This window comes from Zootermopsis nevadensis, unplaced genomic scaffold (genome assembly GCF_977971745.1).
Source record: "Zootermopsis nevadensis isolate Lab colony 2312 unplaced genomic scaffold, Znev_1.0 Znev_ptg000013l, whole genome shotgun sequence".
Lineage (NCBI taxonomy): Eukaryota > Metazoa > Arthropoda > Insecta > Blattodea > Termopsidae > Zootermopsis > Zootermopsis nevadensis.
Genome location: NW_028259145.1, coordinates 14,698,431 through 14,723,138, shown reverse-complemented (window position 1 = coordinate 14,723,138; position 24,708 = coordinate 14,698,431). Strand labels below are relative to the sequence as shown.

Sequence of the window (24,708 nt, the reverse complement as noted above, 5' to 3'; positions counted from 1 at the left end):
TTATATTACTTAGATAATAAAATTCTTTCTTCTGGCCAAAGACAGAGCTCAGATATGGGTTCTCTGTAAACACGGTAATGCATCTTCAGCCTTTCCATAAGGCTGGATGAAATTCGACAGTTGACATCCATGTAACTGAAGGAAAATTTCAGTGAACAGAACCCACCGTCATAAAATTAATGTTTTTCAACCTGATGGTCTATCCTATATTACACTGGGGACAGAAGGCTGTCTATGGAATTTACAAACGGTTCCTGTAAGTAGATATAAGTTGAACAAAGATATCTAGGTACAATTTAAAAGTAAAGTGTGCGAAAAGCTCAAAGAACCTCACATCTCTGACAGCGTGTATCCAGATCACCCGCTAAGTAGACTAGTGTAAATGAATTTCTTCGGAACGCGATCATTCATACATACATACACCCATGCATATACGCATACACGGATTTTTTACACATAATATAGACATGCACGGATAACAATAACCAAATACGCGACTTAAAACTGAATCCAGGGGGTAAGATCAATTCATATAATTTGTATTTCTCCGTAAATACCATTAACGTTATCAAATCAATGTGAATTACATACGTGGGACATGCAACACGCATGGTGAGATGAGATATGCACATTTTTTGGTCAGACAATTTGAAGGAAAAATAACATTAACAATTATCTGAAATAAATAGATTTGAGGAAATGGGCTGTATTTATGTCGCTCGGGCTGCTGTGAACATGGCAATGAGTCATCAGGTTGCATAAAAGGCGTGGAATTTCTTGCTTGTCTTCATGACTATCTGCTATATCCATGTTCCATGGAGTTTTCTTAGAGCAGTCGAGTGAGATCGAAAGATGCGAATATTAAAACACAAGATGAGTGTTTGTACAGCATTGAGCTATTCTGACTCGTTCTATTTTGGACTCCCCTTAAACGGGAAAAATGAGAACTACAAGAAGTCCCGTTACAGCGGGCGTAGGGGTACATAGCGGGCGGAACTACGCAGCCCGGACCGGGTTACCTACTTGTCTCAGATCCTTGTGGGAGTAGGTAACAAACAAGTTCAGGGACGGACGGACGGACGGGGCTTCTCATCAGACCACATCAGTCATAAATGTCATATTATTTAATGACACTCTTTCGTTTCCAGGCTAATAGAGCAGTAGGCTGATGGAACATATCAGAAGGCATAAAATGTGTATCGACTCAATAACATTAAATCAAATCAAAATCGTTTGATTTTTTCGTTGTCAGTGTGTTTATTTTCCAGTTTTTTACGAACCTAATGAGCCCATCGCCTTATCCATGATTTGTTCACGTAATAATTATAACTGGAGTCAAAGCGGAGCGACGTCTTTCTAGGGAAACTAACAGTCGCTCATCTGGTCAATAAATCTCCCATCTTTATGGATCACGAAGTTTGAACACCGTGTACCTAATCACTGGAGTCAAATGAATGGAATTAGCAGGCAGATCTTTAAGAATAATTTTAATATTGGCCATATGTCTACTCGTATATTAAGAAGTGTCTTTCTTTCAGGATTCTTCATTATATGAATTTCTAGCTCTCTATTCGTGTTACATCTCGCGTCCATCACATCCTCCTTAATTTCTATTCCCATAATAATATTTCCTGGAGAGTTCAAATGATGAAATTAATTCTGTCCTCCCGTTATTTCCTCTTTCTGAGCGAAACTATTCTCCTCAGAACTACCGATGATAAGTAATCTGAACTAATGAACGCGTCCAGAAATAAACAAGAAATAAGTCCTCAACACTGTTTTCAAACACACTCAGTGTACGCACTTTTGAAAGACTCCAAGGCCAAGCAGGCTTATCAGATTTCACATATTAGTTAACAAAATTGAGAATATGTTGTTATGTAAAGCTTCTACATGGCATATCGCCCGTGTAAGTATTGTATATCACACCATGAAAGCGTATAGGAATAACAACAGTAAGTAAAACACAACACAACCAAGCAGAGTTTATGTAGTGAAACAATGGACCGAGAAGAGCTAGCTTACGTATACTAATGTCTTTATTTTGGACTTAATCCATCGTTTGCTAGCATTTTTTTTGAAATTCCTTAAAAATTAGGACGTTTCAAATTATGGCGCTTCCTTCGTCATTAGGTACAAACGGAGACACCTACTCTGAGCCGTGAAACCACAGAAATTAATAAGAGAAACTATGCCACGTAACACATATTTTATGACGTTATTTTGCACCATTATCGGCGAAGTTCGTAGCTAGCAGACCCTCCATCTCATATCTAGAGTTCTTAGCTGCACAGAACAGCGACTGAGCTTTCAACAATAGTAGTTATTAATGCAATAGTGAATTATAGAAGAGAAATTTCAGATTCTTACACTGTGAAGATGTAGATATTGGTCTTCTGGACTACAAGGATACGTAAACTCGTCAGATACCAGAAGATGGAGGCAGTATGTTCCTCCGAAACGCTGATACACACAGGTCCAACCCAGAATACCAATATGAACATATGGAATAGAGATTTCGGCCAATGTCAAGTTCCTCCAAAATTTCTGACCATTACTAGCTTTTCGAAAGCCATAAAAGAAATTACAAAATTTAGGCCTGTAAGATTTTCCAACGAAGTCGGTGTATTTTGTGTCCTTGTTATAATCAGTTGATTATAACAAATAAAATACAAAATTATGTCCACTACAGAGATCAGCAAAATCTGAATCTGTGAAAGGGGAATCAGGGGAGCAATAACGGGGCACTATGCCTAATACACGCGCTAGTTATCTTGAGAGTTGCCTTCCTCATAGTTGACACTCGGTCTGTCTGGCTGCGTCAAGGTCGCGCAAGCAGGCATTCTGCTGTCTGTCAAGAAGACTTGTGTCAGTGCACCGAGTACTATTAGGACCAGAGCGGAGCGAAGCAAATGTTTCCTACCAGACTCTTACAGAAACATTCTTCCGTTCCGACCCTATCACCGCTCTTCACCCACTACTCTACCAAGATGGCGTGCCTGCACCCTACCATTAGAAAACAAAATAAAAGCTTTGGTTGTGATAGACACGAAATCTTTAAAAAGGACCACATACAAGACTGGGATTCAGACATAAGATCTCAGGAAGATATGCTACGAGGATCTGACGTGATTACAATTGACTCAGGTCGTATCAATGGCTTGCATACAGCAGGAACTCTGTGCCTTGATAACAATTCCCATAGTTATTTTTTATCTACCCTTTGGCTCCGCTAAGAAATAGTTTCGTATTTGAAATACCTACTATTCGTTCATAATCCTAGAGGGTAAATTAGTGTTCTGTTGTTTACTATATTGAGCTTTCTTATGCTGTTGAGTACCAAGTAAAAATCAGTATTATGACTTAAATCACCGCCAACATTTCCCCGGATGTGCGGTAAGTTCTGGCATTTTCTTGCCAAGTGTTCTGGAACACATGGAACCAGTGTAACTGATATAGGTCTCTCCCCAGGTTACGTTATAAACCGGAACAGTCATCGTGTTCCCACCTATGTATACGAGTATTTCAGACTGAACACGACTATCACAGCGTTCAAAACTGACAATCTCGAAATTTTATTTCTTTCTATTAGTCACAATTTCACTTGTCTTTAAATGGTAAACATTTGTGCTAAAGAAAGTTATTTAGGCCTGCTGGTAAAATGCTGCATGGAGCTATAATTTATATACTTAACGGATTTAACTAAACATTAAATTTTGGTGTTTAATTTAATATCACATGGCACTTTAAAATTTTTGGCGTAGGCCTACGTAATAATACCTGATTGGATTCTGTCAAATTTATCTGCACATTTTACTAACCATTTTACGCTGGTAGGCAACTGTTTGTAACATGTTTATTCGCTTACACCCAAACTTCTGCACATCCAATTTTTAAATAGCTTTACGATCCCGTGTACAGGAAGGGAAATGATGCTTGTTAAACAGAGTGCGGATAATATAATTCTCTACTCAGATCTATTAAAGAAAGTAAAACAATCTGCCAAAGTAGAAATGTCGTATCATATAATACGTTCCGTTTTAAACTTCAATATTTTCTGATGTTTACAGATCGGCAAAGCGTCATTCACAAAATAAGATTTACCCACACAAATGCGTCGGTAATTGAAATCTGATTGTTACAATTAAGTAGTGATTAAGATGCAAACAATTCCACCTCATGAACAGACATAACTTCAATCAGAAGGAACAAATCTGTAAGAGCAAAATAGTTTCAGATAATATAAACTCTTAAATATACGAAGAATTGCAATTACTTAAGACTCCAATAAAAGGCAATAAGACAGCCTATGGTGGTAACGTAAAAGTAAACACGTTTTAACAGTTCTGGGGATTATAAAACACATAGTAGCAGAGAAATGTCCGAAACAAACTTTAATAATATCATATAGAATAATAGTCGTTCCAAACGTGTAACATTAACAAGATGGTGGGAATGCGTTTACTTAGAGCGATCGCAGGGTACAGAGAGACAAATCATAAAACGTAATGACGAGAGAGGAACTAGAAATTACAAACGTCGATAAGCTAAAGAGCTACAATATTCGGAAAGCATGTGTGGAGACCGACTTCAGAAGCTGCTCTGGCAATGTAAACGGAAAAGCAGAAGACACCAGGGATTATCCATTTTTAATTCTGCTAACCGTGAGTTGATGACGGAATGCTCAGTTAGAGTATGCCTACACTTTCTTCACCAAGCTTGATGCCCACAGAAGTCCTTCTTGCATCGTTAAAGCTTGTCTCTCAGGAGGACTATTGGTGCGCCGCGTGTTGCTTCGTTTGTTTTGTTGTGTTTTGGTTCGGTGGCAGCAACTACAAGAGTCCGGTCTAGTCCGGTCATAGACTCTTAACTGGGACGACCTACATTTCCCATTCTCAAGACTCGCTCTCCGAGACATGCTCCCCACGCCACCTTCTGTAGCTTGCCTTCGGACAAAAAGTAAACCCTTTTTCTAACCGCTGTGCTAGTAGCTATCTATACCTTCCACTTCGGTCCTTCTGCAGCCACTGCGGTACGAAGTGTACAGCACCTTTCTTGCACGTACCATGTAGGCGAAAGAAATTAATTCTGATGAAGTGGAGAAAACGAATACAATTTTTACACGCAGCACGACTGTTCTTACTACTTTGTAATTTCAAGAGAACAGCAGCTGTTGAATGTGACATGGTACGTATATTATATGTCCTCTGCATTGCATATAAATTGCAACAAAACAATTTCGGGCATGTTTTCTTAATGTGGAACTGACCATATCACAGACCACGATTCTTTCTGAGAATGTGTCTAAACTCAAAATGTTTTGTGCCAGCTATACGTTCTTACGTGAGGCCATCTGACATTACAACTTTCCCACAAAAGCAGAACAAGAAAAGTGTTGAATGAGGTGCACAATGGACACTACGCTCGGGTAGCAATGCTAATGTAATATCTTCTTAATTCTGCAAGCAGAATCTAATGGCGGACAGATGCTTTTTTCCATAAATAAAGCAGTCGTCAAGAAAAATAAATTAAATTATTTCTCATACGAAACAATACGTACGTGTATCATGTAAAAACACTTTTCATTTTCTGTTTATGTTAAAAATAAAATATTTTTCAATATTGTTGCCAAAATAAGTGAGACTATAAGGATACAACATTCTAAATCACAAACTTAAGTTCCTTACGTTTTTAAATTTTTTATTAGTTATCATTATTCGAAGTTAAAGGCAAAATATAGTTTGAGCGTATAATTATTTTTAATACCCAAGTATATATATCAATTTAAAAACAGCTGCTTCCACCTCCCCCGACAAAGTTCTAATGTTCGACTGCTTCATTCTGTTATCCACAGTAAAGCGTTTTTGAATAAAGTGAGAAGAGAAAAGGGAATAATCAAACACACAGACAAACAGAAAACTTTATGAAAGTCTCTTCTTCCATACTCGTCGCTGTGAGAACCTGAAATCTCACAAAGGAAATTTAGATTTTGTAGTGTGAATACAAACATGTTGCAGGTCATTTGGTCACGTACTTTGCGGTCCAGACTATTCCTGGACTGACGTGTTTCTTTACGCCAATATTTCGAGGGCTGGTACTGAGCGTCGTTCTGACAGGTTCGCGCATCGTACAAACGCGACATTTGAAGAGGGCATTAAAACTGAAAATCCATCACCAAGTGGCACGATCTCAATAAGGAACTGCCAACTTGGGAGACCACAATATTACGTTCGAGTCACGGAACTGTAGTCAACTGGAGTAGACCATCCGGTCCGACCCAGCTTCCTCTCGTGTCCCGCGTGAGACTCAGAAAGGGCCCTACACAGTACATAAAATACAAAACCGGTACCTCGTAATAAATTTTAATCTGCTTATCTCCCTTAACCTTTACATTTTGATAAAGAAAACGGGATGAAATATGATTATGAATTCAAAGATAGCAATCACATAGTGAATTTAATATGCCTTTAACTTATTTATAAATGTAATTCACATTTGTTACTGCCGTGCGGAAATATTGTGCTTCTGCCACATTTCCGAAGGATTTGTTTGTTAATTTAAATATTAACTCAGTCTTGTGTTCTGGTGACGTGACATATCCATGCAGGATGAAGCTCGCTTAGTTCTCTCGGGGTTCATTTCTAGACCAACATCCACAGCAGAGGTTAACAGTGTGTTTGTAATTATTTACTGTAGACCTGTATGTGTTTTCATCCGATAAATTGGCAAAATCCATTCAATTTCAAAGTTTATGTTTAAAAGCATTAGCTATAGCACATTCCATTCTGTAAATAATTTTTAAGGCTGTTCTGAACAGAAAATGTATCGACAAATATATATACATACACGGAGTTTATTATAGATATCTTTCAAATACATTTTAAATTAATCCAATTAACTAAACGAGTAGTGTTATATCAAAATCACTTCCTTCCTGAAACAAGGACTTAGATATCCCTGTGCTTTATTATTATTATATATATATATATATATATATATATATATAATCTGATTGTCAAATTGTATTCCCATTTGTTTCCTTCGAGCTTGAGAACTAACGACCTAATTTCAATAATACTTCTGTGAAAACTATTTATAGCCCATAGAAATCCCTTAAAAGATCTTCAAAGTTGTATGATTTCCTCTCTTTTACTAAAAACATTTGTAAGCTACTTGTGGTTTTAAACGACATTTCTTCGTACTCTATAAAATTACGCTTCTTCATCTATTCTGTCATTTCCACAGATCAAGCGATTAGACAGGGTTTATTTATTACTAATCTCATTGTTTTCACTGTTTATTTATAGGTGGCATCGTCGACTGTTGGTACAGCATGGGGGCTGGAGCCTCCATGACAACACTAGAAATAATTGAGTCTGATTTATTGATGATACGCACAGCGCCATGATGAAGTGGACAGGAAGAGGCCCCGGTTCCTGATACCTACAGTTCAAAGACAGGACATTAGACAATTAGAAGGAGAAACGTTTCAAAGGACTCGTTCCTTAAGTTTCCTAATCTTTTCTTTCGGCGGTGATGGTTCATTTACCTTCTCTTCTTTATTTCTGAAGTGTTACTACTTTGGTTTGGTGGTTTTATATGGATGCTGTCTTCCTTCGTTCTGTCTATGTTTGTGAGTGTTGGAAAAATAATTACATTCCTAGCAACAGGCGTGAGTGCTCTTTTTCATCAAATATTGGACGCAACACGCGAGTGTTTTTTGCCACAGACAAATCCACGACTAGTTATCGATCTGTCTCGTCTTCTGGAGGGATTCCATCTGGGCGACTCCCACTTGGACTCGTAACATTTCCTCCTGGATCCTCCGTGGCTTTGCCCCGACCGGGCCACCGCCCGTCCGCCAAAAAGCAAACACCCTCGGACGATATCACCATCCACAACCCCCCAGCTGCAGCAGTCTGCACCGACCACTACCACCTCCAGCACAACACCCAATATTATGAAGTACTCGGGGGGCGACTCCGAGATACTGTGTGGTGGAGGACCGGTGGACACACTGCTACTCACTTCATGTTGGGGTGGCTCAGGCGGTGGCAGCGGGACGGAACACTTCCTGATGGACGCACCAGCCCACAAACTAGTCATGGATTCCTGCTCGACGACAGATGAAGATTCGGCCACCAAAGCCACTATGGATGCCTTAGATAGCTTGCTACTAACATCGTCGTCTCAAAATTCTCCGCCGGGTTCCAATTCAAGTTTTGCAGAACTGAAGCCCCTGCCTCCATTCACCGGATACACTGGGCACCTTAGTATTAATGGTATTCCTGGACATCATTTCCATGCAATTGCAGCTCCACATTCTCCGCAAAGCCCTCACAACACTGTCTCGTCACTGGTGGAGACCAATAATAATAATGCCCATGCCACCAATCATAATACGAACAGTAACGTAGTGTTTAAAACCGGCAACAATAATGGTGGCGCTACCTTATACTATACGGTTAGCACAACAGCGGATCAGTCCGTGGTATCGTCATCAACAGTTGATGGCGTTTCGGGAGGAATTAAACCAGAGTTTGTTGACTACAGTCTTCTGCCGCCAGAAATAGAAGATATAGCAGCTATTATAGGCTCAGCTATTGCAGACACTACAGTGCCGAATGTTGACGGGTTAGTAGGGTCTGGTGAGGATCCAGCGGCTTCTAGGGACAGTTGGATGGATTTGGATGCGTGGATAGATACTGCATGTGGTGAAAACAATGTGCAAAATGGTGGCAGCAGTGGCAAAGCAATAATTTCGGCAGAATCGCTACAGGAATTTGTTGCTAACTCTCAGTTTGTTGTAAGTGTCACCCCTGAAGAGTCCGGTACAACTGGACCCTCCTCGACGTTGCAGAGTCTCCTGACACAAGGCCTTCAGCAGCAGCAACAAGCCTTTACCCAGCAGGCGGCCCTGATGCTTAAGAGGGAACAGTCAACGACAACCACAACGAATTACCAACAACAACAACATCACCACATGCCCCTTCTTCACAGTCGACTTCAAAATGGGCCCCCTTCCTTATCAAATGGTGCAATTAAGCCAGAATCTTCATCGACTTACTTGTCTGAATGTCCCTCTCCGTCCTCTTCAACACCGTACCTGAGTAGCAAAGACATTATGCTCCCGCACACCACGACTGGCAGTCCTCCTGGGCACGTGGTCAGTACCACTGATAACACCCTTCTCATGAACGGAGGACGGTACCAAGGCGTGCACCAGAACAGAAATCGACCAGGGTATAGCCATATCCGCAACTTGAAAGCCGGAGTCCCGTCGCCAGATTTACTGGTGAACGGCAGTTCACTTGACAATTTAGTCACTGGAAGTGGTCTGGTACATGGGAACTACCCTCACACTACAGCTGCCACCACGACTACGCCGACACCGAGCAAGAGCAAGAGCAGAAGTAGATCGGGAAGGAAACAACACAGTGGTGGTGCAGGTGGGGGTGGGGGTGGGGCAAGTGTCGTGTATACGGCGGATGGTAGTGGTGGGATGATGGGCAAGGAGAAACCAGTTCACCGATGCACTATCTGCAACCGCGGTTTCCTGAACAAGTCGAACATAAAAGTGCATCTACGTACCCACACGGGGGAGAAGCCATTCAGGTGCGAGGTGTGTGGCAAAGCCTTCCGCCAAAAGGCGCATCTCATAAAACACCAACAAATACATAAACGGGTTGGTAGAGACTGACAGCAAACGCAACAGCACGAAGCAGAAGAAACATGTTAGTGACTAAAATGTGGGACTTTTTCTGTCCCAAGAACTTGTGTTTGTCATTAAAATTACGAAGGTAAGGTAGAGTCGATTTTGATTACGTAAGTCTGGTACTTTAGTTTAAGTTTTGATGTCTCCATCCAAAAGACTGCAATCTGCCTGCAGTTTCGGTTTGTTATATGCACAGATGACTTAAATGAATATTTAGTCTCTGAATTAGTGTTTATAATTACTTTATGAAACGAAATATGTTCATGAATTTAAAATTCAAGTTCAGCCGTGAAGCTGGACTTTTTATATTAACTGATAATTAGTATGCACAAAGCAGCGGATGATTCTTTGCAGAAAATCAATATTATTTAATATCTAAGGACTATCAGTAAACACTGAACGAAAATAAAATCGGCTTGGAGTATAGCAAAACCGCTTAATCCTAGTATGTGCCTAGACTATGCAAACATCTGCAGAATGCTACTGTACACAACCGAAGGCCTCGGAACTCACGCAGCCAGGAAGACTTCTTATTCGTAATGAATAAACATTTATACCAGAATCGGAACCTACTTTACTGTGTTCACAGTGCACATTAAAATTGCATTGTCTTACATTTTAAATGCTCACAAAAGTTATGATGATAAAATTGCAAGAAACATTACTACGAATACTATTAATCAGTAACAAAAATCTGTACGCTCTTTACATTTGAAAACGTAATTTCGTCACCGGTTTCCTCACTAGTTTCGTTTAATTTGTTTCGTCACATGTAGTTATGAGCTGAACATAAAAGCGCTTTGAAATCGTGTTACCTCACTCCCCTAGGTAATTCTTAGATTACTCGTTCAACTTCAGTAGAAACTGTGGTAAGCTTTCTTAACTGCCAGGCTACTTTAAAGCTTGAACTTATTTCACACCATCATCCAACTGATCTTTGTATTTATAATTAATAGACATGGTCTGATCAGAAAGTATTGTAAGTCACTAAAACTACGATAGGCCTTAATATACCAAGTGGGAGGGGGTGTTAATGCACTTCAGAGGAGGCTACTTCATCATGTCCACACTTGTTCCGTCTCTCCTAATAACTGAAATTAACTCACAAACTAATATTTTGGTAATATTCTTCTAGGTTTCGGCGCCGTGTAGACTCGTCGGTAGAAGCCTACGTTTCGGAGAAACGTACTGTCTGCATTTTCAGAACTGTAGATAGTCAGTGTGTTTCTCTGAAACATTGGTTTCTACCTAAAGGCTACACGGCGACAAACCAGAAGAACAATATTACCATGAGAACCTCAAATCTCACACTGTTTCCACAAGATAAAACATTTTGCCTTTCCAGATTTAAGTTTGAATAACAGAAAACAGTCACAGGGAGTTATATCGAGTGAATAAACAGGCTGTTTTATTTGTCTAATACTGTATTCAGTTAACATTTGTCGCACAAGCTTTACTGAATGTTGAAGTGCACCGACATGGCAAATTTGCCGATCCTCGTTTTCCCAATTTCGTGACTGCTTACAAAGCATGTCATTACGGATACATCTCAGAATTTTTAAACCGAACTGTTGATGTGCTGATTAATATCCTCTCCTGGTGGGGTATACTGACTATGCACAACACTCTCTTAACCAGTGCCAGCATCGACCTGGTTTTACCTCGCATTTGGCAATTTTTCAGTTGTTGCTAAAATGGGAATTTCCACGTAAATAGCTTTTATTGTATTTCGGAGTCATCAACGTAGACGTTTTATCATTTGTTATAATCCTTTCGGTAATCTTCTATCGGTTTCTTCGGGAAAGATCAGCGACCAGAGAGACTAGGCCAGAGGTCCCAGAGATCTTACGACCGACGTTTCATTCCAAGCACTGCGTCCAGTCCTCTATCCCAGTGGTATTCAACCTTTTTTGTTCGCGTACCCCGAGATATAATTTCTCTTCAACTTTGTACACCAAAGGTTGTTCGTGTATAATTCAAGTTATACATAGTATAATATCTACATCTAAAATAAATTAAATAAATTACATTACTGATTATTCAGTGTTTATCATAAAATAATATATATATATTTTTAAATTTCACGTACCCCTTGAGATGTCTTCGCGTACCCCAGGTTGAATACCACTGCTCTATCTAATGGGTATCGGGGGTTCTTTTCTCTGGGTTCAAGTGGCCAGATCATGCAACTGATTGCACTCCTCAATTTGGTGTTAATGTTAAGAATACGTGGCGCTATACCTCCACTTCCCCATCCGTCTTCATGGAGCGGAGCTTAATTACACACTGGAATATCTTTGCCAACATTCTTGCCGTAGGTTTCTGCACACTGAAGCACGTCAGAAGTCATAATAGACAAATGTTCTTTCTGTGCCTGCGCCAGTAGTCGTGGAACGAATTTGGCTGATATGCCTCACTGGAAATTCTTTGGTTAAAATGGCTTAACACGAGTTGTAATAAAACGTCACAGTTCCCGCCATTTCACGATTGAGCAATCCTCTGTCAATTCGCATTAGTCTCTGTCTCCTTACAACGACGAGAATCACCGAAAAGCTCGTGTTCGGCTCGTTGTTGCATCCGCATAAATGAGACGGTCGGACGTGGTTTCTCCTTTCCCGGGGTCTTAATGCTCCCTGCACAGGCGCGGTGCTGATTTCTGTTATCGCGCCAGGTCTTAACAGGACACGTTCATCAAGTTGCGTCCTTGAGAAGTGCGATTTATGCGAGATGTGAATTTAGTCTTGATAATTTGCGACCAGATCACGCGTACGTGTCCTAAGAAACATAGTGAATACATGGTCATTTTAAGACAAGATTACCGAAACAATTTTAGTTGTGTAAAGGAACGTATGACACATCATCATGAGGCCCGTTTACTAGATAAATTCAAATTAAATTCAGGTCCATTCCACTTTAATTCCGGATAACACGAATCATAATACGTAAGTGCCAATTTTTACTTACGTGGTTTATTTAATGACGCTGACAGTTGTTCATAGTGTACAGTGTCGGATGAGAGGACAATCAACCAACCGGAAGGGTTATGAAAGGAGCAGGTCGCAGCACAATTTTAGGCACTATCCTGGCTTTTGTCTCGAAGGCCTGAGGAAAATCACTAACACCCTTAGCTAGGTTTGTCAGTTTTCGGGCGGAAAGTTTAAAGGTTTTGGAGTTTGAATCAGTGCATACTGACATGGCATTTACAAGTGGCAGAGCACAGAATCACATAAAATGCTTTTCTTAAATTTCTTGTTACAAGATACAGAGGCCCTACGTAGTTACAGTGTAAAGGGCCATTGACGGTTTAAAACATTTGTCACGTTTCGTTTAATTATAAATTATAATGTAGGCGTACTCCGTCTTAACAGTTTAACCACACTACCTTTATAATGACAACATTGTATCTGTATTTGTATGGCGTGAAAATAAGCGTAGAGGTTAACACAACACAAGCTATTCATATCATCTATAAATAAGTCATGAAAAGTAAGAAAGAAAGCATTAGGTTAATATACTTCGTAACATTTAACGGCTAAGCGTTCTTTTAGTTGAGTAATTGCGAATTAGACAACACATGAACTAAGGAGCGCAAGCACTTAGTGCATTTATCGTCGTCAGTCAAACGAGCAATTGCTCAGACCGTCTGTGTCACAGTTCTTCGATTTATCTGTTTGCTGAAAGAAGGAAATTTGACGAGTCCAACTTTCAATAACTTTGATTTCACGAAACAAAAAGCTTATGAACTTTTAAAGATTTCTCTTTTATCAATTTGACAATGAAGCCGAAAATATTTACCCAAACAAACACACAAAGAAGTGTCACTCTGGAGCTATGCTCTTTTCTTCCTTACATAATTTACTAAAACGATCTTCAAAGCAAGGAACTGTACTCAGTCCTGACACATAATAAGCTTCTGTTTACATGTAGCCATATAAACGGGTAACAATGCACATAGTAAGGCGAATGCACAAAACTGTTCAGTGGTTCAAAATATCGGAGGAGTGGATTAAGGATTCCATATAATGATACTGTAAAGCAATAAGCGGTGACGTCACGGCTGGGCGAAGAGCCCAGAAAGTGAAACGTAATGTCAGATACATGCTTACATGAATTTTTATGAATAAGAAGTATTTTAATATTGTAAATGGGGCAATGAACGTACTATATCTCAGTTAATACTGGAATGGATCTCTAATAATTCAGACTCAGATTCATATTCACAGATGACATGTCACTCGTTTAGACACAACAATTGACTATGAGTGAATTCTTGTCTGTGAATACAATTTGATACGTTAAATATACGATACAAAATACATACTTTGTACTTCATGAAATATATTGAAGTTTTATGAATATAAATGTGATATCATTGCTTTTATTTCCTTTCAAAAATATCTGCACGAAGTATTACAAATTGAAAACAAATACGAAGTTTGTATTTTGTTGTTATTAAGCATTGTAAGTAAGTACACAGACAAGTGTGACGGTATTACAAAATATCAGTTATCTATAATATTTCAGATAATCATATCGTGTACAACAACATTATCGTTCTGTTTCTTTGAAGACGATGATGTGAGTTTCACGCAATCTCAGGTTGACCAAAGACGAACAAATATCTGCAACACCGATTACATCGTCATAATTCCTATCGTAAAGGTCCTTACTTGTATTGTAATAGATATTTAAAGTTTCATGTGAACAGTACTAGAACAAATCGCTTATAATTCGTTGTCGTGGCTCTGATTCACATTCAACTGTCCCTACAAAGTACTGACCATTAATTTTAGTTTTTTTATTTATATGGCTTTACCTCCATCTATTTACGAGGTCACGAATATGTGTAGCTATTCCTCTACTTCCCCATACGCCAGCATGTCATCAGGGATAAATTTACCTTTAAATTGTTTCAAATGATAAATGTGTATAAAACTAAATATAAATCTGCATCACTAATTCGTAAAGTGGCCTCAATCAAAATCAGTTACGCAGAATTTTTTATATAATTAATGTGACTTAAATTTACCCTCTTTCAAATTCTCTATCAAACAAAACCTCCACATTTTGCTGTGTGTGACATAGCACGACGACACAACTTAAACACGCCATATTAACTTACTGACGTATTACAACTAAAGATGGAGGAAATCACATTATACTAAAATCTAAACTTAAATGTATGAAGAGGAAATATTCTCTAAAAATCTGTAAATCTCTGTTCAGGTCTCGTTCGTTTCAAAAAGGATGCAGTGAGAACGAAACTTAGAATTTTGATGGCGTTTTATCGGCTTACTTATTAATCGTACTGCCAATTTCAAATACGTCCGCGCACTGAATTTGTCGGCCTTTAGTAGTTGCTATACAACTGATCAAACGATAAAAGGGATTTTTAACAATATATACATAAACACACAATTATCCTTAACATTTAGGAATAATTTCAAAGGCTATTTTATAACGAGAACATCCCTCAAGTTTAAATCACTGCTCGGTAAAGTAAGCAAAACGATTTTTTTTTATTTTAGCACGATCTCGTATTTTAAGGTGTGAGGTTCACAGAATTGGAAATTATTAGACTATTATTAATATAAGATAGAGAGTTTTCATTTACGGCTAAATGGACTCTTTACTTTGTAAACTAACTAATATAAAAACGCTATACTCATGGTTATCTGATCGAAACTGAATTGGAGACCACGATAACGGACTACCAAAATAGTAATTACTTTCAACAGCAAAAAACACAAACAATGAAATTCATAAAATGTATATATCATAAAAATACTTTAATTTATGTTTGTTGTATAGGTGTCACCTACGTATACCTTAGTTACTATACATATTTGTTAGCCTTTAGATGGTCGCTTTCAATGTATGTTGTATAAAAGCGGAAACAAATACAACGAATGTCATTTTCATAGTGAATTATATTACGCACATTTTTTAGAAATAGATATGTGACATGAACATTAAAAAAGAAGCAGATGTGGTTAAAGATCGTTCTGAAATTTTCTGCTCTAAGCCTTATTTAAATAACGACAGCCAGGCTGCGATTTTTAAATAGGGCCATTTTAAATGGCCACGTTCTTGAATATTGGTGAGAATATTTGTATACTCTATGCTGTATGCTTCCAAGGTGCGATTATTAGTTTGCATTGGGCATGTAATAATTACGATGCTGTGAAAATGCAACTAGATCTAACATAAATATTAGTCATTCGTAAGTAACTGCTCTGCCGGTAGCATGCTACTGAACACAAGAAATACGTGAATAGCTTAAGTCATTTTAATATGTCCTTCGTTTTGAAGTTTGATTCCATGAGCCTAAATTTAAGTAATATTTTAGTTCTTTTCAATGCCACGACTTCCTGCATTACATTAGTTTGATTTGTGTGTTGGTTATTTGGCGATTTTACCTTACATTTTATAACTTTCCGAAGCATAACTTTAAACAAGCATTTTTACAGAAGACGTAGTTATGTCGAACTTCTTCCTTAAGGAAATGCGATAAAATTATAAAACAGCACAAATTAGAATGATAGACGGCAAATAAAAACATTGAAAAATTATCAACAGATACCACAATAAAAATTGATGTCGAAAACATAGATTTATTAAAAGTCAATTTGTTGCTGTCACAACATTATTTATGCTGTTCGTGCTTAGAGTAATTTTATTATTGTAGTGAAGGTTCGCGGGGACGTTTTTATAACACTGTCCAAGAATGTCATATTAATGTCATTTAACACATACAAAACATTAAGAAATGAACTTTGCTTTTATCCCCACTTAATAACGATTGTTATGAAATATTTTAAATTACAATAATATGTGTTATTCTTAAACGGAATTTCATAAATAAAAAATACGATATTTAAGTGATCTGACATGACATGAGAAGTTACACTGGTGTAATTTTGTTCGGCAACTATATATATTTTTTTTACGTGAAAGTCCGAAGTGACAGCCAAAAGTGACTTACACATTTACATTGTTTAAATTTCTCACCTATATATACTCGTTAATACTTACTCCGATCACTATGACGTTTCATCATATTTCATTGTATAAATTGTGTTCCATTATTGCGTAAATATGTAAGTTTTGTAAACTGAAAACTAATGTGTCACTATTACAGATTTACTGTGTTATGTCTTGTATTTGTTTGTAGTTGATCATCTGTAAATTTTAATTAGATATATAATATTTGAGTACAAGATTGATTGTGTTCTATTTCCCAACTCCAGTTCCTCCTCTATATGATATTTTATTCTTTAAAGTAGGACATCATTCTGGATTGATTTGGGTTAATTAAGAGAGACGGAGTCGCCTTGCAGTAACCGAGGCATCCTTCTCATCGCGAGGACCCGGGTTCAGTTCCGTGTGACTTCAAGAGAGTTTCGTGGTGGACGAACTGACACTGGAACAGGGTTTTACTCCCCCTTCCTAACCATCACCCCGCAACTTCTCCATTCTCATATATCACCACTCCTTGAGTTATGCGATAATCCTGACCGGGTAGTAGGCTCCCGGTCTTAATTTGGGGGATGAACTCCGACCCAAGAATTGGCTGGCCTCGGAGTGAAGGTAGTTTCAGAGACAGACAGCAAGGATCTGTAGCTTTATGTGAAACTGTATGATTAATTTCGAAAAGATGAAGGTGTTCCGACTAGAAGTCCCAAAGCCAAATTTATTGCACACATTTATAGTCCTTCAGATCTTAGATACTTAATGTTAAATGTACGTATTTCAAGTTTACGGTCGAACAGTACAATGCGGTTTATCTTGGGTTTTGATGCTGGACTCGTTCTTAGATGGAGGGCACAGTCGAAATCTACCTTGGTAACATTTGTAGTGCTGCTTACAACTGTAAATACTGTATGCTACAGAAGTTTTATCGCTTTATTTAATTTTGGGGTATACTTCTCTTAGTACACATTGTGTGTACGCTGAACTTTAAGGATATAACCTCAGAGATTAAACACAATCCTGATATAAGTGACTTCCGTCTTAGAAATAATATTTCATACAAATATGGAACAATTTAGTTATTTATTAATCGCATATTTCGAAAGAAGGAATTGCTTCAGTTTGTTTTCATCTTAAAATCAAGGTTCTCCTCTCATTAATAAAACTGAACAATAAATACGGATACGAATAAATAAACAACAAGGAATTTCGAAAGAGAAAAGCTTAGAAACTGAATGTATGTAACATTCTGTGTTCTCACTAGAACTGTAAATGAAAACAAGAGAACCACGATAAAAATACTTTACATGACCTTTCGCGAAATCTCCCTATACCGAATTTTGCGTACCGGGACAAAAAGTGACAATTAAACGACGCAAGTAACAGACAAGTTCGGTTTTCATATCTCGTGGGAAGAAGTTTGTATCTTTCCTACATACCTCTGGTAAGTTCAAAGCCCATCAAATAAAAGAGACTACACAAAGCATGACGCCCCTTTCCTCTGTATATAACAAGTTTATTATTTTATATCGTAGTTTATAGTTGGATATTCGTTATAATTTCTTGGACGGGGAATCGGCCTTTACAGAACCAATGTATCCCTGTAAGGCGCTACGCTCCGGGTGCAGAGACTCGAAGGCATCACCACATCAGTTCCTGAAAAGTAAGTACCCCCCTCAAACGTAGCCTGAAGAAAGAGTCTGTATTGGCTCTCCTTCATTCAATCACTAATCATTCGAGCAACCACTGTCAGTGTCTCCGAACAAGGTAAATAACATTCTGCCAATGTACGAGTCTAGTAGGAATTGGAAAACATTCGCGGAATGAAGTCATGGCGTTAAGCAGTAAAGCTAGCTTTCTTATTTTATGTGCAGTTCTAAAGACACACTTCAGAATACAGGATATTTGAAGTATTTAGTATCTGTTTGTACTTTGAGTTTTCTATATTAAATAGTTTTTAATAATAACTTATTTTATTGACTTAATAGGTACATCTGTACCGTGAGCCTGTGTTTAAAATTACATTCGAGGAGAGTAGATTGACAATGTATTTAATTTCATGATATTGTCATTTTTATTCTGTGTAGCAAAATAGAATTAAAAACTATTTACGAAACTATGTTCCATTTGTTTCAGTCTTTCAAGAATAAAACACGCTCTGAGTTCGTGCAGTTCACCTTTAATGAACACATCAGAAAAATGTCTCAACATTCCCTTTCAAACTAGACAATATTTTTTCTTTCAATTCCCTCTGCTTTATGAAATATATATTCTTATTTACTGTGTTTCTATGTTATAACTGCATATTCCATTCTGTCTAAAGAAGAAGAAAAGAAACAAGAACTTTGCCTTTTATGATAACAGACAAAAAAGTGTCAAGTGTGTTGTTATGTTACAGGAAATTATTGGAGCACATCGCCCAACACAAAAAAAAGCGACTTTTTGTTTTTACACTGTCGACAAATTACTTTAAAGCCCAATTAAAATTGAAGCACTTCGTTTCACAGTAGCTTTGTATATGACTTTTTTAACTTCATGCACAGAATGCAGTAAGAAATGGGAAGATATGCGAATTAATACCGAAGACTTACTAATTTTGTTTCTACATTTCCAAAATAACATAACACACAGGTGTATGCAGTCAAGCACAGATGTTGAAAATGTATTTAAAGTTATTGCTATTAAAAGATATCTTATTTGACAAAGAGGATTATGTATATTTTTTCCGTGGTTTTTGCAGCGTTGATGCGGGCATAACAAGCAACTTCACGGTTTGTACTGTTCATTGGTCAAATCAAAAGAAGGAAGAGATGAATGGAGAATGCAGCACGCATGGGAGAAAACATATACAATTGTAAACGGGAAACCTGTCAAGGAGAGGCCACTGAGACCAGACGCAGATAGGAAGATAAAATTAAAAAAATATTCATGAAGGAAAACAGAGTAAGGATCTGGAACGGATTCATGTGGCTCAGGAAAGTGCCCGTTGGCTGACTCTTGTGAACATGATACTGAAATGTCTCGTTCTATAAAGGATGCACCCAACCTTTTGAAAATGTAACTATAATTCCGAATTACCAATGTAATTAAAATCAAATGAAACTTCTGTGCGTTCAACCGAAATCAGAAATACCTTCAAAATAATTTATTCTTGTAGATGCATAAACATTATTTACTAATATTACTGTCGTACTTGTGCTGTCTCCTCGCAACAGATGGCCTGCAGAGTAGAAACATCAGCATATAATTCTGTCTGAATTTTGCTGCGCTCGTGATTTGCAGTGCTGAGAAGTAGGTTAAGAGGCAGGCGGCTATCAAGTTGAGTGGGCATGGAGTATGCTGGTGGTAGACGACGAGCTCAACTAGTCATGAGTGAACACGGATATAAGGAACTCTCAGCAAAACAAAGAACACACAAGTATAGAATGCTCAAGAATAAACGACACTACTCATCAACGAATGTCCAAATTGTGGAAGCAGGCGTAATAAACGTCTTGCTGGATGATAATGAAAGACTAGTGTAACGACGTTTAAATAAACATTATCCACCGTTTAGTTTACCCACATCTTCACTGTGGAAGAAAGTGTCACTCAATCTGCGTAGGAATTCACGTGTCCTACTTACGATTCTCCGAAAATCTAGTTAACGTTTGTTTCGAAATAATTTACAGTTAGTTGACCAAAATATTCTACATTGTTTTTATTTATTGTCTTTATGCAGTAGAACTTATAATGGTTAAATTAAAATGGCATCCCATACCAAGCAGAGCTAAAAATAAAACATGATAAATATTTCTGTCTACCCACATTTACATGTAAAAGCACTAAAAATATGTAAAATAAATTTACTACAGAAACAGTTTTTCGCAATCTTTAGAGCATAGTAAGTTTAATTAATCCTTTCTTACTGATGTTTACTCCGAGTCAAGTGACATATTTCAATAAAAGTATTGTCAAATAAAAATTCAATAACAAAAGTAAGACTCATCAAAATACTGAAATAAAATTAGTTGTTACAAAGTAACACAATCATAATAAAATATTATTGCAAGAAATTACTTTTAATGCCATTTTTGGGGGTGATGCTATACTTACATCGTTCTCTGAAGGTCCGAAGTCGGCAAAACCTGCCCAGGTAAGGGTGAGTGAAAACAGGACCCCGGACCTTCAGATTACGATGAACTTTCAAAAAATCTAGAGTCCCTAAGAAATTAACAAGATTATGTCTACTGCAACACAAAATCACCAGAACAGCTTGTGTGCAGCTACACTTCGAAACATCTTATAGTCGGCAGGAAGGTGAGAGAGACAAGAAGAGAGCTGGAAGTGGCACACTGATCTACATAGCCAAGTCACATCGACATCCACAAGTAGTTGCATATAGTTAGTAGTGGCAACAACCCGCAGCATTGCCTGTCAACTCTCAGACCCACATTTCAAATCTACTGGAACAGCAGACACTGAATGTCACCGCTATTGTGCGGGCCGCATTGCGTTGATAAGCGGACGACAGGAACTGTTATTTTTACTTTTCAAAACATTGTATTCACATTTTATTTAAGTTACTGCATCATTCGTTTTATGCCTTTTTGAGAAATGCATTTAATATAATGATAAATACAATTTCTTTATAACTGAGTCAGTTAATTTGTTGCTATCAAATTAGCATCATAATTCCTTCAGTAGTTCATAGTTACTAGCCTGATCAGAAATTACCAGTTTCGTATATAACCCGACGTACTGTCACTGTGATGTGATCAGTAACTCTTCCTATTCAAACTTAATTAGAGTCAACTTCGTCCACAGCCCATTTATTTGTAATTAGTTGCAGTACTGTCCTTCCACATGTTCCTAGGTTTCTGAGGTCGTCTCCATTGAGACTTCAAAGCCACTGTATTATTATTTCATTGCAAATTAAAGTTACTAGTAGGCCTATATATTTAATCTTCGAACATTATAAATATCTGCAACGTAGGCATCTAGTACCTCTTAACATCAAGAAGGACGAAATAAGAGTGTTTATTTTTATATCTTGGTAACAGTACAATTCTATTTTAACGCATTATTTTCCCTTCCATGTCCTCTTATCCACAACAGACAGGCCTACTAAACCTTTGTTGCGTTATAAACTACATGCAGATTTACCTGCGAGTCACAGCGATACGAAAGTCAGGTTTATTAACATCCGTACATACAAACCTACATCTCATTAATTCGGTCATACGAATGCAGATTAACACGTACGTAGCCTGCAGTCAGTCTTGCAGCTCGCTGTGATAGTGACAAAATCGACTCAGCTGTACAGATTCTTTTTGGAAACGCGCTTAAAGAAAAGTAAACCGAAGAAATCAATCCCATGAACCACTAAAGACCACGAGAAATAAACCTTCAGAAAAGATTTCTGCCTCTTGTTAACTTTTTTGAAATAAATTTTTCCTCAAGGACCACCACCACCACTTGGAACAAGTCAAGCAATGTCAACATTCAAGTAAGCATTAATTAAAGAGATGTTTATTTATCAGATTAACTGCTATTCTGCTTTCTTTCATCACTGTGAGTTAGCATAAGAAGCTAGCCACAATTTATTTTAAAGCATTTACGGAGATTCAAATATTTAAAATCAACCCATGATTGCCTGTGTGCTTACGTAGTAAATATACGTGTTCCCTTATTAACGCCAACTTCGTTATTACACGAGTCACTCAGAAGTGTTTTATGAGCCGGGATAGCTCAGTCAGTATAGTGACTAGCTACGGGCTGGACGACCGGGGTTCGATCCCCGACGGGGGCAGAGGATTTTTCCTCTAGCATCTGCGTTCCCGGGGGTAAAGCCGGCCGGGGCGTGATGCTGACCGCTCACCCCCATCTAGTGCCGAGGTCAAGGAAGAGAGGAGCTATACCTCCACTCACCCCAAACGCCTACATGGCGTATAGTGGGACAGCTTTACTTTATTTACCCAGAAGTGTTTAGAACTGAAATCTAGGAGACAACGGGCTGGTCACGTTGTTAGGTTTGGACAGAAAAAAAGAATGAGTACAAAATTTCGATGTGGAAAATCGTGTTTGATAACGTCCACCTGAAAGAACTAGATGAGAAGATAAAATCAGATGGATAAAAAATGGTGTAAGCTTCAGAGATAGCTGAAACTGGCTTAGGATTATGTACAATGGCGTGCTTTGTTATAAGCAGTGTTGAACCTTCGGATTCTACTACCATATCTCGGCTACGTACACAACCAGATAATTCTCAATTTATATTTAAATAATCTGTAAAAATAGTCGAGGGTGGATACAATATAGACCAGCGGTTCTCAATCCAATGCGTTTTGTGTAGACAGCGTGCTGTTTTATAATACGGTTAAATATTCAGTTTTAAGGAAATAGTTAATAACAGTAAAGAAGAAATCTGCAGAAAATTGACGAATGTGCGAACTCGTTTGAGATAATCATTAAGCAGCATAAACCGCCTTTAAATTTCAATAAATTGTCTTTAATTACAAATCACCAGCTCGCGAATAATACGAAAGACCGAATAAGACCGCAAGGTTTTAAGAGGTTTAGAACCCATGATATGGATAATTTAAAATACATTTTTTGTAGCCTACGTACACATAAAATATATTTTATCTCACCTCGGACATTCTTATCAAAACACACGTAATGCTCTGTGAAAAAGATACAAATTACAGCAAGGTGAAGAAAAATAAAACGAAGTAGCTCAGGTGTGTCGGCATGATGTGATGAAAACTGCAGACAAAAGCGGGAGCAAGACAGATACGAGAAGGGAACTACGTACGCTGAGTTTAACAGTACGGAGAAACTTTCACTACTCTATTGGAATAACGGCAATTTGCGGCAGTAAACAGTCACACACACGCATGCAGACAAACTGACTTATCATGACACGCATATCAAGAAACAGTCTTATGTTGTTTCTAGGTGAGGGGTGGCCAGTTCGCAAACGATTTAGTAATGATCATTTCCATTTGCTCATAAAAATAAAAATACGACCTTTTTTTGTTATGTGTTACTGTTTATGTGATTTTTAATCCGCTTACAAACATGTTATGTTGATGGGTACCGTAGCAGACCATTAAGAGAGAAGAAACAGACCCTAAAATGCGTAATACAAATTTAAGTGTATGACAAAATCACGCACAATCTCTGCTGACAACATTAATTTCCTATGAACAAGCTTCATAATGACTTCTGGAATAATGCATTGAGAAGCGATTAAAAGATTATTTATAATATTCTTCTGTTCGATTGACAAAGTAAATTAATAATCTAACTCCGTTTTACAGGAAACTAAATAAGCCACGTTCATGCCTCGTCACTAGAATGCAGGACAGATATTAAAGTATAGGCCTAATGATACATAATAAGTAATCTCCAAATTTAACAACTCCCCGGTATTTGTAAACGACTGTAACCAATCACATTCACGGATAACTTAAGGACAGATTAAAATACACAAATTATAATTTTATCAGTTCTTTCGTATCGACGTGAAGACTTGTCAAATCTGAAACAAAATACTAAGGATATTTGGAACCAATAGAAAAACAGAAAGGGAAGAAGGCAGGCAAATACACAATGACGGGCTTCATGATATATATTCTTCGCTAAATATTTTCAGGATGATAAACTTAATTAAGATTAGGTGGATGAGGCAGGCAGCATGCATGGAGAGCTGAGAAATTCCTACAAAATTTGCGGGAGAAAGTCCGTGAAGGAAGAGATCTCTTCGAGTTCTAGGCGAAGACGAAAGGATAACACCTCATGTCAAAGCAGATCTCAGACAAATGGGATATTACCATATGGATTGGATTCAACTTGCATAGGATAGGGCGTAATGACGGGATCTTGTGAACACTATACTAAACTTTCAGGTCCCATAAAAAGCGCGGAATTTCTTAACGAGCTAAGAGATTGTCAGCTTTTCAATATGGACTAAGACATCGCAGGAGACAATCATCTTCGTATGTTTCTCAGAAAAGTTGGCATTCAGTTTACCTTCG

At 37.8% G+C, this 24,708-nt stretch overlaps 2 protein-coding genes and 1 long non-coding RNA gene across 3 annotated transcripts in view; 2 read left to right on the top strand and 1 right to left on the bottom strand.

Moving 5' to 3' along the window:
• ich (zinc finger protein ichor) overlaps nucleotides 1-11,699 on the top strand; it is a 32,792-nt gene extending 21,093 nt beyond the window's left edge. The window contains exon 2 of the mRNA XM_022078536.2: nucleotides 7,308-11,699. Within this exon, the coding sequence (XP_021934228.1) occupies nucleotides 7,961-9,700 (1,740 nt within the window). The 5' untranslated portion in view covers nucleotides 7,308-7,960 and the 3' untranslated portion in view covers nucleotides 9,701-11,699. The remainder of the gene's footprint in view (nucleotides 1-7,307) is intronic.
• LOC110836865 (uncharacterized) overlaps nucleotides 1-24,708 on the bottom strand; it is a 153,054-nt gene that overhangs the window by 95,643 nt on the left and 32,703 nt on the right. The gene's annotated exons all lie outside the window — the stretch shown is intronic.
• LOC110836870 (uncharacterized) lies at nucleotides 18,179-19,793 on the top strand. Its single transcript, XR_002545484.2, has 2 exons — nucleotides 18,179-18,454; nucleotides 19,428-19,793. It is a non-coding gene; the product is annotated as an uncharacterized LOC110836870 (long non-coding RNA).